The sequence below is a fragment of the Geotrypetes seraphini genome, chromosome 14 (assembly GCF_902459505.1).
Source record: "Geotrypetes seraphini chromosome 14, aGeoSer1.1, whole genome shotgun sequence".
NCBI lineage: Eukaryota > Metazoa > Chordata > Amphibia > Gymnophiona > Dermophiidae > Geotrypetes > Geotrypetes seraphini.
In genome coordinates this window covers 38573671-38593968 of record NC_047097.1, presented here as the reverse complement: position 1 = coordinate 38593968, position 20298 = coordinate 38573671, and the positions used below count along the sequence as shown (strand labels likewise).

At 45.0% G+C, this 20298-nt stretch overlaps 1 protein-coding gene across 6 annotated transcripts in view; it reads right to left on the bottom strand.

Annotated features, from left to right (window-relative positions):
• OTUD7A (OTU deubiquitinase 7A) overlaps nucleotides 1-20298 on the bottom strand; it is a 548435-nt gene that overhangs the window by 113570 nt on the left and 414567 nt on the right. For all 6 annotated transcript variants that reach the window (XM_033921034.1, XM_033921035.1, XM_033921037.1 and 3 more), the window contains 2 exons: nucleotides 18265-18366; nucleotides 4029-4156 (listed from right to left, as the gene is read on the bottom strand). In XM_033921034.1, coding sequence (XP_033776925.1) covers nucleotides 4029-4156; nucleotides 18265-18366 — 230 coding nt within the window. The remainder of the gene's footprint in view (nucleotides 1-4028; nucleotides 4157-18264; nucleotides 18367-20298) is intronic.

Sequence of the window (20298 nt, the reverse complement as noted above, 5' to 3'; positions counted from 1 at the left end):
CAGATCTTTAAGTCTGTCCCCATATGCCTTATGACAAAGACCATGCACCATTTTAGTAGCCTTCCTCTGGACTGACTCCATCCTTTTTATACCTTTTTAAAGTGTGGTTTCCAGAATTGTACACAATATTCTAAATGAGGTCTCACCACAGTCTTTAAAAGGGGCATCAATATCTCCTTTTTTTCTACTGGCCATACCTCTCCCTATGCACTTACTGCCAACTTAAAAAGAACTGATAAGTGCATCCACACTATCGTATTGCAGTTAAGGCATAGTAAAGGCATTTTTCTCTGTGTTAACCACATGGGCAGCTTCTGGAAGTACTTCCAGCATTTAATGCAGTGTTATGTGGTTAGTTTGCAGTAATTTGAGTACTTACCATTGGTAGCTTCAAAACTTTCAGAAAAGACCCCTTAGTCTTTAATACTGTGGTTTCACATTTAAGATATAATGCAAATCTAAGATTAAAATCTAAGCAGTTTACAAATGTTACATAAGCATGGGAATCAAATCAACAGAGGAGCATAACCTATAGATGGTCTTATGGGCGAAGTGCCAATTTATTTATGAACAAGTGGTCTAAGCTAAAAGCCAATGAATTTCACAGATTTTTGTATATGATTTAATGGGATATCCTCATTGGCTACACAGACAACTGGGCCAACCACCTCAGGTGTGACACATGGATTAGCCTATCTAATATAATAAAATGCTAGGCCGCCCATGCGCACTAAAAAAAACGTGTTCCCTGATCCGTCGCGAAAACACGAGTGCGCATGCGCGCGTTTTACGTCATCACCTGCTCTCCACCTCGCGCCACCGATCACTGTTCCTCCTGCACCATGCCACGCCAGGAATGTCCGCCGCCGGCCTCGAGCTCCTGGGGGCCGGTGGCGCGAGCCGCCCGGCGGTGCTGTGCTGAGGTCCCGCCTCCCGCCCTACACGGCGCCGCCAGACCCAGCCCTACACTGAGATCCGCGATCAGGGTTGCCAGGGAAACCCCGCCGCAGCCTCGCGGCTAGGTAGGGGGACAACAATCGCGCTTATGTTCAAGCCGCCGCCACGACTCCTCTCTCGAACCGCACCAGGATCGAGAGAGGAGCTGCGGCAGTGGCTTGAGCATAAGCGCCATTGTTGTCCCCCTACCTAGTCGCGAGCCTGCGGTGGCCTTCCTCACCCGGCTCTCACGGTTGGCGGCCGGCGAACCCTAATGCTGACATTGAACCAAGAAAACAACCGGGGCTGCCTAAAGAAACAAAGTTTCACGGTGCTTGGCCCGCCAAACAATTCCTGCCGTTACCGAAATTTGCCCCACCGTTCCTTCCCTTCCTCCATCAGGTACAGTTCAGCTCCGCCTATGTTAAAAGGAGCTGCTTTGAAATTGGAGCCCTGCCACCACCGTAACACGTTCCCTCTGCCGCGGTCCCATATGTCAGAGAAGGGGCGGGACCAAGGCAGAGGGGAACGTGCTACGGCAGTGGCAGGGCTCCGATTTCGACGTGACTCCTTTTAACATTGGTGGAGCTGCACTGCACCTGATGGAGGGAGGGAAGGAAAGGTGGTTGTGCGCTGTTGAGCCCCTCTTTGCCCTCAGACCCTCTCCTAACTGCTCCCTCCTGTCTCAGACCACTGGGGGGAGATGCCTGTCTTCAGCTGCAGGGATGGAGGGAGGGAAGAAGAAAGAAGGGGCCCTGGCAAGCGAGTTATCAAAAGCCAACCATAGCCTGGGACCCCTACATGATATGAATAATGGCCAGACAACAAAAGGTAAGAAAAATAATTTTATTTTCTGTTTTGTGATTACAATATGTCAGATTTGAAATGTGTCTTGAGGGAGGCTGCCGCTGCGGCTTTGGACAGAGGGGCACCATTTTCGTGGGAGCCGGCCTTCGGAGAGCCATGGGACGCAGGGACGGATGCGGGAGGGGCTGCCGCTGCGAAGGGCTTTGGTGGGGGAGCCAGCCAGACCGCGAGAGTGGGGACATTGTAAGCGCGGATTGGTCAAGGAGCCACCGCTGCCGAGGCTTTGAAATTGCTCTCCCACCGTCACTCCCTCCCGCCCCGGCTCTGTCTCTGCCCCTGCCCAGGTTCAAAAGCAGGAGACATCTAGCACCCGTTAATCTAACGGGCTTAAACACTAGTATTTTTATATTTGTTGTTTGTATATTTATTGTGTGTGTAATAATAAACTATAAACTATTATCCATAAGGCCATGCACATATGCATTTCACAAACTGAGTGCCCTGGCAGATTACAGGTGTGCTGTGAGCCGCCGACAAGGAGGAGAGGCGCTGGTGCCGGCTGACTGCTTACAGGACATGCCTCTCAGGGTTAAGCAACATGGAACCTTGCTACATTTTGGGACCCTATTGAATACTTGTGATTTGGACTGCTCATGTTTGGAAACAAGATGCTGGGTTACATGGATCTATGATCTGATCCAGTATGGCGCCTCTCATCAGTAGCATAGCGAAGGTGAGAGGTGCCTGGGACCCGCCCTCTTCTCTGCCCCCACCACCTCCACACGCTCCTTCCCCGCCCCCCTCCTGCCACACGAGTGCCATTTCCCTTTCCTCGCACCTCTGTTGCATGAGCAACAACCTCCAACCTGCTGCTGTGCCAGTGTGGGCTCTTCTTCTGACATCACTTCCTAGGCAAAGGTCTAGGAAGTGACATCAGAGGAAGAACCCACGCTAGCACGATAGCAGGTTGGGGGTTGCTGCTCACACCAGGAACATCACATGGAAAGTGGGGTAGGGGGAGCAGAGAGGAGGACAGGTTCCTGCACCCTCACCTAGAAGGCGCCTGGGGCAGACCGCCTCTCCCCCCTTACTACGCCACTGTCTCTCATGTTCTTATGTCTTACGCAAACAACACAGATATACAAATAGAGTGGAATAGCTGGGAAAAATGAAGTGATAATTCAAGTATGTAAGGTATGTGTAAACTATAGAGAAATAGTGGTAATTTAGACAGAGAATATGATGAGCAATACAGAGAATTGTAAAGAGTATGAGTAAATTGGGAGGCAATGTTTTTTAATCAAAAGCGAACTGGCTATCATTTTCTTTTTGCACTCAAGAGCTATTTCACAGAAGTATTCTGTGTTCGCTGCAATCTACTCATCTGAGAAAGTTTCAGTCCCCGACATAAAGTGGTAGCAATAAACCAGATAAGAGCTCTCATCAAAATAAGGACTGAATGCCCAAAGCTGTCTCAGCATGGAAAATGATTTCTTCACTATATTAGAAATATGTATGTCATATATCAAGCCCCTATCCAAAGTGATTCCATGAATGTTTATCAAGTCCTATAGTGGAATCTGGTCTATGAATAGTAGGCAGGTGTGAACCAATAGCAAAGCTATGGCAAGAAAAGACAACAACATCAGTCTTAGATGAGTTTAGCTTTAGTCCATTATTGGCAAATGAGTCTGCAATTCTGTTTAGCTTTGAGAAGATGTCAAGAAATCAATTCACAAGAAATCAAAGCTATTAGACATAATAGTTGAATATCATCAGTGTGAATGAAAAATGAATACCCAGTGACTGAAACAAGAGCACCAGCGTTGCCAGGAATATATTGGAAAGAATTGGACCCAGAACAGAATCTCAAGATACTTTGCAGGACAGTGAAAGAGAAACAGAAGTAGACAGGGACCAGTAAACTCTGAAAGACCTGTTATCTTGACAATACTGGTGTGCTGGTAGGCTGACTGCCTACAGGATGTCTCTCACCGCAAAAGGCACATCCTGTAGGCAGTCAGCCGGTGCCTCTCCTCCTCCCCAGCATCTCGTGGCACACCTGGAATCTCGGGCAACTCACTAGTACGTCGCGGCACACAGTTTGTGATACATTGTCCTACACAAACTGAGGTTTTTACTCAAAACGGATATTCCATATACAATATCTTTTTCAGCAGCATTCCAGAAGCATTAGCAAATATAATATTATATATATCTACTTCCAGAAATAAATTTCATGAACTAGACATGAACATTTTTAGTAATTATTAAGAAAGACCGACCTCTTTATTCTGCTGAGTTTGCTGCCATCTCCACCTCCTCTTCAGTGCTTCCCTTTCTGCTCCGTTTCTCATCATAGTGTACAGTGCTTTCCGCAAAACAAGGTCCCGGTCATGAAATCCCCACATTCCTGCAACACAAAACAATATTTCAAAACCCTTAAGCCATTATGCTGCCTAAGGTGTACACTTTATTGCAGGGAGGGGTTTGTATTCCTCAGTGAAGCATACAACAATGCTGTGTGACATTATAACATCCATTAGGTCCTCCTATAGCAGAGAGGTTCAAGTAGAGATGCTAGTCTAAGTCACACCACTCCTATATTGGGAAGCAGTGATACGGTGGTAATTCACACTGTACAAGACAAACCGGTAAACCACTTCTGTATATTAACAAGAAAACTGTGCGGAGAAACAAACCGAAAAGATTGTCATAGTAATGGATGATCAGCCCCTTGGGGCACAAGGAACTCAACAAATTATTGAGGAAGAGCCAAGGATCTTTTTTAAAAAATCATTGTTTTTTATGATGTGGACAGAGCAAAGCATTGTGGTCTTCTGGTTACTGAGGTTATCATCATGGTGAAGATCTGAAGCAGCAAATATAGAATTATGACTGGAACTGTATACAAACGATGAACCAAGGTATACTGAATAGAGTCAAAAAAGAAATGGAGTTTCTTAATATTGGCATTATGGGCATTAGTGAACTGAATCAGACACTTATGTTCAGAAAAACATCTGCTTTACTATGTGGGATATGAAATCCAGAGAAAAATGAAGTTGGATTCATTGTAAGAATGATCTTGCAAGGTCAGTACTCAGGTGTAATGTTGTGAATGAGTCCATTATGTCAATTAGATTACATGGACAACACTTCAACAAAACTGTAATTCAAGTTTATGTACCAATCACCGATGCAACTGAAGAGGATACAGAACAATTTTTTGATTACTTTCAAACCAAAATATATTATGCAGGCAATGTGCTGCTGGAGACTGGAATGCCAAAGATGAAAAAGGGAAGGAAGGTGATGCAGTTGGAGTTTATTGGCTAAGAACCAGAAAACGGGGCATGAGATTAAATTAACAATTTTGGGGTAACCAACAATTTTTTCACTGCAAATATATATTTTTCGCTCAACCAAAACATTGCTTGTATGTCTGTATATCACAAGGTAGAGAACACCGAAGCCAGACTGACTATATTCTCTGTGATAGCAATTGTAAGAGTTATATTCCGAGAGCTAAAAGCAAGCCAGGAGCAGGTTCTGGAACTTATCAGAAACTCCTCATGTGCAAGACAGAGTTAAACTGATGAAAAACAACAAAAACATTCCATTCCCAAAACAAGATCTTGAAAATATACTGGTCTTCATAAAGCATATCTATTTGCATGCACTGCTTTCAATGCATATTCATTGGGGAAATCTTGAAAACCTGGCTGGAATACGGCTCTCGAGGACTGGAGTTCCCTACCCTTGCCTTAGAGGATGAATCTCCCGTCCACTACCTGATCCAAAGAATTCTATGGGTGGAAACAACATATGCAGAGACTTTGCAATTAAAAATTAAGTTAAGCACTGCTAGGCACACCAATCTAGGTGCCTACCAGCAGGCACATTTTATAGAATTAGGCCACTAGGCTGTAGCTTTGAGTTTCAATGCACCCAGGACAAAAGAATAACATGACTTGTCAGGTTGTTCATAAGCATATGAGTCATATATCATAAGAGTCAGAAAGTTGCTATTGCCAATTGATGACTCCCTCAGCAACTTAAGGTATGTTAAAAGTCCAAATTTTATTGCACTTTGATAACCCCCCCCTAAGTCAAGATCTTTAGATCTTTTGAACCTTATATTCATAGTTACTCGGGCAAACTGCTTTGAAAAAACTGCATTCCCTATTGATTTTAGTGAGAGGCCATTAAAATGGTTTATGCCACTCCTACCTCACCCCCTGCCCCATGATACCATACATGAGCGAACTCAATCAGCATTAAAATATATACTGTATAATGTAACAGTAGGAAAACAGGAAAGGATATATTGATAAGACATTCAAACACAATAAAATAGAAGGCACAACCCTAAAAATAAAGTCAGTTAGTACATAAATCATGTGCCTATTTGCTGTAACTTTAATCTCAAAGATTAATTCACTATCATTAATTTAAGACACTCCTAATTATCACTGTCACTGTAAACAAGGTAATGAAAAATCATGCTTAATTCTAGCCAAGCTAAACTTTGGTAAGAAATGCAGCTTTGTGATTTCTTTTTCTTTTTTTGAATGGCTTAGGACAAATTTTACAGAAAGGCACTATCATGTTAACGCGTAACACACCTTAATGTGTTATTTACTGCAGGCCCCATTTTACACAATGAAATCTATTTATTAATCATGCATGTTAACTTTAGTGCACTTTAGAAAATCTAGGCCCTGATAGTAAAAAACAAATACCGTATATACTCGAATATAAGTCGATCCGAATATAAGTTGGGGGCTTAATATTCAAGTGCCATGCCCTGCCAGGACCTGCACCATGTCCCCTCCCTCACACCCTCCCCTGCCAGGTTCTGCATTCAGCCCCCCTCCCTGCACCCAGCCCCCTTCCCTCCCTACCCTGCAATGCTCTGCACTCAGTCCCATTTCCTACCAGGCTCTGAACATTGTCCCCCCTCCCTACCAGGCTCTATACCCTGTCCCCCATCCCTGCCAGGCTCTGCATCCTGTCCCAACTTCCTTCCCTGCACCCTCTTCCCACTAAAATGAGCAAACCTCATCAGTGATGTCACAATGGCTTGATTGGAACCCAGCCAGCAGATTGACCGTTCCCCTTAACTGAAACTATCTAGTGGTAGGTTGGGACAGGAGGGATCCCTCCCATCTCCTGTCCCGGCCAACACTAACAATCACCACCCTCCCTTCCTCACGTACCTTTTCCCTGGTGGTCCAGCATGTATCCCACTCTCTAGGTGAAGAAGAACTTCCTTACGTTTATTCGGAATCTATCTAAAGTTAAAAGGGGATAGATTCCGTACAAATGTAAGGAAGTTCTTCTTCACCCAGAGTGGTGGAGAACTGGAACGCTCTTCTGGAGTCTGTTATAGGGGAAAACACCCTCCAGGAATTCAAGACAAGGCTAGACAAGGTTCTGCTGAACCGGAATGTACGCAGTTGAGGCTGGTCTCGGTTAGGGCACTGATCTTTAACCTGGGGGGCCACCGCATGAGCGGACTGTTGGGCACAATGGACAGCAGCGGCAATTCTTATGTTCTTATGCTCTAAACCCTTCCTGCTGATTTCAAAGCTAGTAGCCAGCGGCGCACCCAAGTTGGCACGCAGGAGCAAGCTTTTCATGCTCTCGGCTGGCCCTGCACCGCTCCTTGATAGGCTGCCGCCAGTTCTTGTGGCTTTCACAGCAGCCTATTAAGCAGCGGTGCAGGGCTGGCCGGGAGTACGAAAAGATTATTCCTGCATGCTGGCCCGGGTGCGCCGCTGGCTACTAGTTTCGAAATTGGCAGGAGGGGTTCAGAGCGTGATACATGCTGTACCACCAGGGAAAAGATACACGAGGGAGGGAGGGTGGTAATTGTTAGTGTCGGCTGGGACAGGAGACGGGAGGCATCCCTCCTGTCCTGGCTTAACAGCAGGCCTGCAGGAAGTCCGGGAGGGTGTTGGGTGGTCACTGGGGGATGACCCGAATATAGGATGAGACCCCCATTTTTGGGCCCAAAAATCTCATCCTATATTCGAGTATATATGGTATCTGGATAATGGCAGCTGGAGCAGAATTTGCACAGGAGACTGAGCTGAAGTGGAAACGCGCATTTAATAAGTATTTTGGGCTGCCTTGTTTTTAAATTTGGAATGCATTAGCTGGAAAGAAAAAGAAAGTAGCAAGTTGGGGGTCATTTTTTTCTCCATAAAAGGACAGCTCCACTGCCAAGACCCCACCATCTTCTCCCTCACCCCTTGAAGGTAGGCTGGGGGTATGTTAAGGACTGGAAGACCTGGGCAGCCAAAATCCATGCAAGACGTACACCTTTAATGGTAAAATCCTACAAAGGACTGTAGCAGAACGTGACTTAGGGGTGATCATCAGTGAGGACATGAAGACTGCTAAGCAAGTGGAGAAAGCTTCATCTAAGGCTAGACAAATCATAGGTTGTATACGTAGGGGTTTCGTCAGCCGGAAGCCCGAAGTCATTATGCCATTGTATAGATCCATGGTGAGACCCCATCTGGAGTACTGTGTACAATTTTGGAGGCCGCATTACCGCAAAGATGTGCTGAGACTTTGAGTCGGTCCAGCGTATGGCCACCCGGATGGTCTCGGGACTCAAGGATCTCCCGTATGAGGAAAGGCTGAAAAAATTGCAGCTATACTCACTTGAGGAACGCAGAGAGAGGGGAGACATGATCGAGACGTTCAAATATCTCACGGGCCGTATCGAGGTGGAAGAGGACATCTTCTTTTTCAAAGGCCCCACGGCAACAAGAGGGCATCCATGGAAAATCAGGGGCGGGAAACTACACGGTGACACCAGGAAATACTTCTTCACCGAGAGGGTGGTTGATCACTGGAATGATCTTCCACTGCAGGTGGTCGAGGCCAGGAGTGTGCCTGATTTTAAGTCAAAATGGGATCGCCACGTGGGATCTCTTCACAGAGAAAGGTAGGGGAGGGTTATTGGGGTGGACAGACTTGGTGGGCCGTGGCTCTTATCTGCCGTCTATTTCTATGTTTCTATGAACAATCCCCAATCACTTCTATCCTTGATGGTTCCAGGTTCAAAATGGCTGCCAAGTACCACAACCTCTAGCAGCAGTTTTGTGGTACTACAATATTATAAAGTAGTATCTAAATTTAGGTATGAGGGTCAATTGAAAAGTTTCTGACCTGACCAAGAAAGATTAGCATCACAATTCTACAGCTGCCCGACAGATGGCATCGACAAACATCTATGGCAGTGTTTTTCAACCGCTGTTCCGCGGCACACTAGTGTGCTGCGAGATGTTGCCTGGTGTGCCGCAGGGCCCGGAGCTGACAGGGGGCCCGAGGCAGGGGCGCCAGTAGCTCGCCAAGGCAAAGTGAGTCTATCACCCAGGACTCACTTTGTCTTGGCGATCTAATCTATCGAGCAGATAAGTCTTCTTCTCCCCGACATCAATTCTGCAGTCGGAGAGGAAGTTCGGGCCAGCCAATCGCTGCCTGGCTGGGCGGAACTTCCTCTCCGATTGCAGAATTGACGTCAGGGAGAGCATGCGTCGGCGTCGGCTTTGGGGCCTGTTATCCATTGGTGGGTCCTGTTCCCCGATGGTAGCGGCAGTGGCAGTGGCTTGGGGAACGGCAGGGAGAAAGAAAGAAAGGGGGCAGGCAGGGAAACAGAAGGAAAGAAGAAAAAAAAGAAAGAAAGGTCAGGGAGAGAGGAAGAAAAAGTTGGGGGAGGGAATGAGGTGTGGAGGAGAGAAAGCATACAGGCTGATAGAAGGGAAGAAAGATTGGATGCACAGTCAGAAGAAGAAAGTGCAACCAGAAATCACCAGACAAGGTAGGAAAAATGATTTTATTTTAAATTTAGCAAAGTGGAGGCAGTATTACCACAGTTTTCAAAGGAATTTGCCCAAATAACTTAATAGTTAACTGGGTAAATTCCCAGAGATGAAAACTTCCCTTCACTTACTATGCACAGTTCTGAATTTATATCTGCTGTCTATATTTTACAATATGGTCACCTTTTACTAAACCGCAATAGTGGTTTTTAGCGCAGGGAGCCTATGAGCGTCAAGAGCAGCGCTGGACATTCAGCGCAGCTCCCTGCGCTAAAAACTTTTATTGTGGTTTAATAAAAAGGATGGATGGTATATTTGTCTATTTTTGTATGTTATAAAAACCAAATACAGAGAGAGACTGAGAGCTGTTGACGAAGAGCTACGTGTGTGTCTTTCTTCGATTCCAGCCAGAATATCAGCTTTGTGTTCAGCCAAACAGGCCCAGGTTTCGCACTGAATAAAGTATTTTATAATTTTTATTTTGTAATAAAGTAATTATAAAATACTTTCTTTGTGTTTATTTGATTCCTATTCAAGAGAATTACTTTATATATAGTCAATATAGGCAGAGAGTTAAATTTTTTAACATTTTCTAATGGTGTTGTGCCTCGTGATTTTTTTCATGAAACAAGTGTGCCTTTGCCCAAAAAAGGTTGAAAAACACTGATCTATGGCTAGATTTTAAGTCAGCCCGACAACTATGTTTGTCGTATCAGCCTTTTAAAGTGAATAACTGCTCCACTTTGTAAAAAATGGACAAAATTGAGCATTGCACTGTGATATAATTCCTTTATTTGAAGAGAAAATCGCCCACCAAAATTAAATTTGAGTTAGATGCAGTGTATGGTGATGCGTCTCCTTCATTTTCAAAGCTGAAAGCATGGGCTGCTGAATTTAAACGTGGCTGGACAAACATTATTGATGAAGAACACTCCAGACGTCGAAAAACAGCAACAACCGATGACATTTTTGATGAAGTTCATAGAATCATGATGGAAGATTGTTGAGTGACCCTACATGAGAGAGCAGAGGCTGCTGGCATTTAATGAGAACATGTACATACCATCCTACACAAATATTTAGGTTTGAGGATGTTGAGTGCGCAATGGATGCTGCATTTGTTAACCGTTGACCAAAAAACGAGTTTGATTGGACATTAAAAAAAGTTAAGTACAATGAGAATGAATTTTTGAGGCATTTTGTGACTGTGTTTGAGATTTGGGTTAATTTCATACTCCTGAGACAAACAACAATCCAAAAAATGGACAACAACAGATAAACCAACTCTGAAGAAAGCAAAAATGGCTCTATTGGCTGGGAAGGTGATGGTGACCATCTTTTGTGATTTTAACGAGATTTTTTAAAATTGACAATCTGGAAAAGGGAAAAGCCATTACCGTATTTTCACACATATAACGCGCGCGTTATACGCGTTTTTACCTACCGCGCATACCCCTCGCGCGTTATATGCGTGAGCGCGGTATACAAAAGTTTTAAAACATAGTTCCCACCCCCGCCCGACGCCCGATTCACCCCCCCAGCAGGACCGCTCGCACCCCCATCCCGAACGACCGCTCGCACGCGCTCCCACCCGCACCCGCATCCACGATCGGAGCAAGAGGGAGCCCAAGCCCTCTTGCCCGGCCGACTCCCCGACGTCCGATACATCCCCCCCCCCCCGGCAGGACCACTCGCACCCCCACCCCGAAGGACCGCCGACTTCCCGACAATATCGGGCCAGAAGGGAGCCCAAACCCTCCTGGCCACGGCGACCCCCTAACCCCACCCCGCACTACATTACGGGCAGGAGGGATCCCAGGCCCTCCTGCCCTCGACGCAAACCCCCCTCCCTCCAACGATCGCCCCCCCCAAGAACCTCCGACCGCCCCCCCCAGCCGACCCGCGACCCCCCTGGCGACCCCCACGACCCTCCACCCCCCTTCCCCGTACCTTTGGTAGTTGGGCCAGAAGGGAGCCCAAACCCTCCTGGCCACGGCGACCCCCTAACCCCACCCCGCACTACATTACGGGCAGGAGGGATCCCAGGCCCTCCTGCCCTCGACGCAAACCCCCCTCCCCCCCAACGACCGCCCCCCCCAAGAACCTCCGACCGCCCCCCAGCCGACCCGCGATCCCCCTGGCGACCCCCACGACCCCCCCACCCCCCTTCCCCGTACCTTTGGTAGTTGGCCGGACAGACGGGAGCCAAACACGCCTGTCCGGCAGGCAGCCAACGAAGGAATGAGGCCGGATTGGCCCATCCATCCTAAAGCTCCGCCTACTGGTGGGACCTAAGGCGCGTGGGCCAATCAGAATAGGCCCTGGAGCCTTAGGTCCCACCTGGGGGCGCGGCCTGAGGCACATGGGCCCAACCCGACCATGTGCCTCAGGCCGCGCCCCCAGGTGGGACCTAAGGCTCCAGGGCCTATTCTGATTGGCCCACGCGCCTTAGGCCCCACCAGTAGGCGGAGCTTTAGGATGGATGGGCCAATCCGGCCTCATTCTTTCGTTGGCTGCCTGCCGGACAGGCGGGTTTGGCTCCCGTCTGTCCGGCCAACTACCAAAGGTACGGGGAAGGGGGGTGGGGGGGTCGTGGGGGTCGCCAGGGGGGTCGCGGGTCGGCTGGGGGGGCGGTCGGAGGTTCTTGGGGGGGGGCGGTCGTTGGGGGGGAGGGGGGTTTGCGTCGAGGGCAGGAGGGCCTGGGATCCCTCCTGCCCGTAATGTAGTGCGGGGTGGGGTTAGGGGGTCGCCGTGGCCAGGAGGGTTTGGGCTCCCTTCTGGCCCAACTACCAAAGGTACGGGGAAGGGGGGTGGGGGGGTCGTGGGGGTCGTCAGGGGGATCGCGGGTCGGCTGGGGGGCGGTCGGAGGTTCTTGGGGGGGGCGGTCGTTGGGGGGAGGGGGGTTTGCGTCGAGGGCAGGAGGGCCTGGGATCCCTCCTGCCCGTAATGTAGTGCGGGGTGGGGTTAGGGGGTCGCCGTGGCCAGGAGGATTTGGGCTCCCTCCTGGCCCGATATTGTTGGGGAGTCGGCGGTCCTTCGGGGGGAGGGATGTATCGGACGTCGGGGGGGAGGGGCATCAGGCTTTCAGGATGGGGACAGACCTTCAAGGGGGGACAGTGCACGGAAGTCAGGGGGGGTGAACTCAGGGGGGGTGAACGGAGAGTCGGGACAGCGCACGGAAAGTCAGGGCAGTGCACGGAAGTCAGGGGGGGTGAACGGAGAGTCGGGACAGCGCACGGAAAGTCAGGGCAGTGCACGGAAGTCAGGGGGGGTGAACGGAGAGTCGGGACAGCGCACGGAGAGGCGGGGCAGTGCACGGAAGTCAGGGGGGGTGAACGGAGAGTCGGGCAGCATGCGCGGTATAATCGTGAGCGCGTTATACCAAAGTTTTTGTGCTTATCATCGTGATTTCTGCGCGCTATACACGTGTGCGTGTTTTATACGGGTGCGTGTTATTTGCGTGAAAATACGGTAATGGTGAATACTATTCTGGCGCATTACAATTTCTAAGCACTGAAATCAATTCAAAACATCCTCATTTGGACAAGAAGAATGTTTTCTTCTACCATGACAATGCACTGGCTCACACTTCAAGAATTGCAATGGTGAAATTACATGAATTGTGATTCAAATTAATTCCTCTTCCACCATCCTTTCCGGATTTGGCCCCATGTGACTTCTTTCTGTTTCTGAACCTGAAAAAATGGCTGGTTGGGAAGAAATTTTCTTTGGATTCTGTGGACATAGATGCTGTAAACAGCTATTTTTCCAGTCTCACATTTTACCGAAGGCATAAAAACTTTGACAAAATGTTGGAGCAAATACATTGAACTAAAAGGAGACTATGTTGAAAATAAATTTCATTTCCCCCCAAAAAAATGTTGTTTTCTTGATTAGGTAAGAAACGTTTCAACTGACTCTTGTATGTCGATGCTTTCATATTCTGTAATGGAATGAGATCAATTGGTCTATGTTCTTTTTAATTTCAGATGCTTGTCTTGCATACATCTATTCTAGACACTTAGGGCTCATTTTACGAAGGTGCGCTAGCGTTTTTAGTGCATGCACCGGATTAGCGTGCACTATAGCAGTGGCGTACCTAGCATATGTGACACCCGGGGCCCATCAATTTTTGACACCCCCCCATCTATATGAAAAATATGATTTTTAGTAACAATCTACATATCGCACAACAAGAGTGTACCTAGGAAAAGTCAGCATCTTAAACACTGCAGTGTGCACTAGAACACAACACATACATTGTAAAACTAAACAAACCAGATTCTGCACAGTCAATTGATCCAGTACAGTCGATGCTATCAGAAAGCCATGTCCCTTTCATACACACAGACAGATACACCTTTGCCCAATATGGAATAATCACAACTAAAAATAGAAATATGTAGACAAAAGTTAAACTGAACTGCCAAGAAACCAGACTCTGCATACAATGCAACACCACAACACCACAAAAACAGTAATACATGTCCTCTAATACTGTGCAAAATATAAAGACAGTAGCTGTAAATTTGAAAAACTGATACATAACAATCACCACTTTACAAATTAACAAATAAAAATAAAACTTAAAAAGAAACAATATTCTGTACAATTGTCAATTTATAAATCAGCGTCTTCTCCCCACTCTCTCTTCCCCATTTCCCTTCAGCGTCCTCAGCCCACTCTCTCTTCACTTTTCTTCAGCGCACGCACATAAAAACAAGCAAGTAATTTTATATCATTTTCATTCTATTCATTCATAGAAATTAAAGTCTAAATAATGCCAGTCACATAACAAAACATGATTTTACAAAAATAATTCCCTGCAGTCAAGCCTGCAAGGATTACTAGATGTCTTTCAGCAGCTCCCCTCCCTCCCTCCCTCCCCGTTACTTTCGTGGCCAAGTCAAAATGATCTACCAACAATAAAATTTTAAAAACACAAAGCACACTGTACGCAGAGAAAATGTTAATTATCATTTATATTCTGCGGGTTTTCAAAGAGGTCAAGGCAGATGACTTTATGCAATGTCACCTCAGTAACAACTATACAAAAATAGACAAATATACCCCCTCCCTTTTTATTAAACCACGATAGTGTTTTTTAGCGCAGGGAGCTGCGCTGAATGCCCCACGCTGCTTTCGACGCTCCCTGCGCTAAAAACTGCTATTGCAGTTTAGTAAAAGGGGCCCATAGTGCAAAATATAGACAGCATATATAAATTCTCAAAACGGACACATTTTGATCACTAAATTGAAAATAAAATCATTTTTCCTACCTTTGTTTGGTAATTTCATCAGTCTCTGGTTGCACTTTATTCTTCTGACTGTGCATCCAATATTTCTTCCCTTCTTTCAGCCTCCTGTATGCTTCCTCTCCTCCAGACTTCATTCTCTCCCCCAACTTTTTCTTTGTTTCTTTCTTTCTCTCTCCATGCCCCCTTTCTTTCTCTATGTCTGTCTTTCTCTCTCTTTCCCCATGCCCCATTTTTTTTTTCTTTCTTTCACCCTGCCCCTTTCTTTCTTTCTGGATCCCTGTCGTCCCCCCCTTTGCTTTCTTTCTGGCTCTCTGGCTCCCCCCCTTTCTTTCTTTCTCCCTTCCCTCCTCCATGCCACCGCCGCTACCACAACCATGCTGCCACCACCGCCGGGGAAAGACTGCCACTGGCCATTGGAATCAGGCCGGCGCCGAATTCGCCCTCCTTCTTTTCCCGTGGGCCGACCAACTCTGGCTGCCCGACGTCAATTCTAACGTCGGAGAGGACGCTCCGGGCCAGCCAGGCAGCGATTGGCTGGCCCAGAACGTCCTCTCCGACGTCAGAATTGACGTCGGACGGCTAGAGTTGCTCGGCTCGGGGAAGAGAAGCAGCAGGGAGGGAGAATTCAGCGCCGGCTTCTTTCTGATGACGGCAATGGCAGCCTTTCCCCGGCGGCAGCCTATTCCCCGGTAAGTGGCCAGCTGAACACCCCCTTGGGCCTTGCACCTGGGGCGGACCGCCCCCCCGCCCCCCCCTCTTGGTACACCACTGCACTATAGCATGCTCTAGCTGAAAATCTACCGCCTGCTCAAAAGGAGGCGGTAGCAGCTAGCACGCGGGGCAATTTAGCGCGCGCTATTCTGCGCGTTAAGGCCCTAGCGCACCTTCGTAAAAGGAGCCCTTAGTACAAGATAGATATGTTCTTGATGGTGGGGTTAACTAATCTTAAGCTTGTATTTTACTGGGTGGAGAAGTGATTTTCGATCCAAATGTGTTTTCCAATCTATATTTTGACAAACAATTTCTTGGTCTTCACACTCTGTCCTTTTGACTGCAAGGATCTCTTTTGCATGTAGATCCTTAACATTGTAGTAAGATAAGATAATGCAAGGCAGTTGATACTAGGGCTCTGTGTATCACCAAGAATATTTTGAGTTTCATCCTGTACTCAATTGGAAGGAAAGAAAGAGAAACCAGTTGAGGTATAATACATGAAAACCAAGAGATAATCAGTAAACAACTGCATGGCAGCATTCTGGGCTATCTGCAGCAGTTTAATACTATGTAATGGTAAACCCAGATAAAAAATTACAATAGCTCAGTTTTGAGAGAATTAAACTTTGCAAAACTGTTCTAAAATTATAAGTAGTGAGCATAAGTTTAACTTTATTCAAAAGTTGCAGCATAGAGAATGAATCCCTAATAGCAACTTTAATAGAGTTTTCATGTACAGTAAGAGTAGCATCCAGTTCCACTCCCAAACCACATATCTGCTGAAATAATGTAATCAAATGTCCATATGTAATCTATGAGATTGACCAATGACCATTACTTCTGTTTTAGAATTGGTCACAACTAACCTATCCTTCATCCAGCCATCCACATTGAAGGTGGTGAATTGCAACCATTCCAAAATGCACTCTGCCACAGAGTCAAATAAGACCTACAGGATTTTGGTGTACAGTCAATGGACATTCAGAAGAGAGGTAAAACATATATGTTAAAGAGATATGGACTGACCACTGTGGAAGACAGGATGTTGGTCTCGATAGACATTTGGTTTGTCCTAGCATGGTACTTATTTGACCTAATTCTATAAATGGCACTAAAAATTGTGAATGAAAATTTGGGCATATGCTCAATTTCCGCATGTAATTTAATTGAATAACAAACCAATTAGCAAATGCTAATAATTATTGATCCTAATTGACCTCAATTAAAATTTACATGCATATTTTTAAGCACTGGGATCCAGTTTCATAAATGGTGGTAGGAGGGGCATGGCCAGATTGGGGGCTTTCCTGTAATTTATGTGTAATTTATAAGGGGGGAATGTATCTAAATTTAGGCATGAAGATTTACACAAGGTTTAGCTTTTGTAAATCCTCATATCCAAAGTTAGGCATGGATCCCAGTGCTAAGTGCTATTCTATGAACAGTGCCTAAATTTAAGTGTCATTTATAGAATAGCACTTAGCGTGTTTATTTGTCAGTGCAGATATTTTGGCGCCATTTATAGAATTGAGTCCATTATATTCCCATGTAATGCTAGTGTTGAGATTCTTAAAATTGGTGAACCAATGAACATCATACATAATATTTTGAATTGTGTTAAAAGTCTTTTTAGGTGCATAAGAAACCTTGCAACTTTTAAGGATTTGGTATTAAAGCAGTACATGATTATATTTAATGGTAAAGCTTAACCATAAAGCAGTGCCTGACATTACCTCTCTTATCCTTCTTTTTTCTATAATCATGGAAAAGTAAATCCCTTGGATGATGATTTAAACATGAAGTATTATTTTCACCAATTTATTGGGCATATAGTAGGTGTGATTGGTTACTTTGGCCCAGATTCTCACACCAGTGCCGATATTTGGCAGCCCCCTTTCAAGTGGCCACCAATCGCGTGTCAATCACGCATTGGTGTTGGTTTCAGAATAGTGCCAACATGAAAGATAGGCGCTGGTAATGTAGGCCAAGGTTTTTGAAACCCACATTTTACGGTGCCTATCTTGACGTGAATCACACCTATGTAGGCGTTTTAGGCTGTCTAACGCCACTTCTGGCACTGGCTATGCCTACTTTGGTGTGTGGTGGCTTAAGGTGCCTAGGTAGGCGCAATTCTGGCACCAATTTTCTAGGAATCTCAAATCTCGCTTAAAAACGTCATTTGGATGGCGTTTTTAAAGGAAGGTATGGGTGATTACTGGCACCTAGATAATCAGTGCCAGTTTGAGAATCTGGGCCAGATTCTACAAATTGCGCCTCCAAAAATGGCACTGATCATGTATCAACCACACAATGGTGGTTTGTAGAATCGTAGCCATCGTCAAACAAAGGGGCCGGAAATGTAGGCCAGGGATTTGAAGCCCTACATTTCCAGCACCTCTGTTTGATGTGAATTGCGTCTATAGAGGCACCTAAGGTGGTTTCTGGTGTTAATCATGCCTACTTTGACCTCAGGCATCCTTAGGCACCTCCTTAGATGTGATCAAGGTGCTGTTTTTGGGAGGTGCTGGTGGGCACCTATATTTTTTTAAAATAATTACTTTTTTATTGTTTTTAAAGGATACAGTCAATGACTTTGCCAATTAAAAACAATTAAACAAATCAAGTTAGGTGGTGGTAGGATTCCTATCACGGCCTAACTTATGGCGCACTTTCGAGAATTTGGGCCTTTGAATACTTTTAGCATTTACCTAATGAAGCAGCATGTAACAGGCAATTTCCATCTCCTGTTGTGGCTAATGGAAGAAGCCGTTTGCAACTTGAACATGTTGTTGACCACCAATTCAGACGGCCTGAAAAACAGAGGGCATCTTTAATTTAAAAATTTAATATACAAAATATGTGTCATACAAGAAATGGCAGCACATATCTTCTATGCTTTCTCTTTTAAATCAAACACATATTTTCTAGTTTGTCCTTTGAACAGGCTTGCCCTAAATGTCAAAATAAATAGAAAATGGTTAATACAAATAATTCTGAGATGACTACAACAAAAATTGGAATTTATTTTGAATAACGAACGGTTGAGATAAAGGTTTTGGATGGCAGTCTATAATGGAAATGGCAGTTTGTAATAGAACAACCAGTATAGAGATTTATCAACTTCCATGTGTTTATCAGCTCCATTGTTGTCCTTCAGGGGAATAATATGGTAAAGAAATGAGTAATTTGTAGAGCACAACAATGGACAATCTTTCTACTACCAATATGAAAAATCAAACACATAACATTCTATTGGTATTTTTTATAGCAGTATTCTCTATAAATTGGAGTTGTTGGCTGAAATGTGTGCTCATGGTAATGATCTGTGAAGTAAAATACTGAATAATAATGGATAAAAAGATAACGTGCTATGACAATTTTTAGCTGTGCTTCTTTTTCTAGGCTGTGAAATAACAGCCTGTCACCTACTTTTCTGCTAGAATTTTTTTTATAATAATATAATATAGGCCATGGAAAGTTAAATCTGGGTTGCCATTGGCAGAATCACAGAACAAAAATATACCAAAGATGAGATAAGCTGCAGTGAAATCACAAGATAAATTTATAAAAGAAAAGCTAAAATGGAAAACAATTCTAATTTTTATCAACATTCTAAAATAGATTTTGAGAAAATCTAGTTACTGCAGCTTAGTAAAAGGAGCCCCTAGTTACTCACCTGTAGAAGGTATTCTCCATGAACAGCAGGATCCAAGTCCTCACAACATGGGTGATGTCACCGAGAATGTATCTAAATCTCAAATGGTTTAATTTTACAACTCCTTTTACAATAATGGAACAAAATCAAAAAGTACTAAAACAAAAGAAATCCACTATTTTAAAAATCTTTAAGCATAATTCTGAATAGTAACTGACTGAGAATGTGAAGTAAAACTTCTCCAGCTTAGTAAGTATTCGAAGCTTTTGAGTCACTTTGATGTACATGCAAGCTTCCATCTACCAGTGTCACATGAAACCTCAGTCTTCTTATGCAACTAGGGTAGAGTACAACTTCTTGAGGAGGTGGGTGAATATGTCAGGATTTGTATCCTGTTGTTAACGGATAACACTTTCTACAACTAATGTGATTTTCTTGGTGGACAAGGACGATAGTAATCCTCACTGCATGGGACTCCCAAGCAACTGGCTATCTTCAACAGAAAAAAGTGTAAAACAGCAACAAGGTAGGGGCACTATTGAGCTTGACTACGATGGCAGCATAAATTTGTTAGCTCCCACAATCTCTCATTTAGCAATTATTTTAAATAATTTTTCTACTTTTTACTAAATACTGAAATATAGCAAGTATGATGGCAACTTCAAAATCGGGGAAAAGACACAAACCTGAACTGCAATCCCCAATCAAAAAACCTGCAAGCAAAATGGATGACGCTGCTTCCTCTGAAATTCTAGAGGAGCTGAAAGCTCTCAAAGACAATGAATGACACAAAGGAGGACAAGACTGAAATAAAAGAAGAATTGGCCTCTCTTAATGCAGAAATGTCGTTTAAGCTCAGAAAAATGAATTTGGAAATAAAATCTACTACCTCTGATGAAAACAAAGTTGCCGCAGAAACAAATGAAGCATGTGGTTCAGATCGAGAGAGAACATGAAGATGCAAACAATTGAGCATGGTGCAACAATCTCAGTCTTACTAGAGGGGAAAAAGGGCCAGGATTTAGAAAAGCTGATTCCTTCTCTATTAAATATACAATTTACCAACCTATTTGAAACAGAGCGTTCT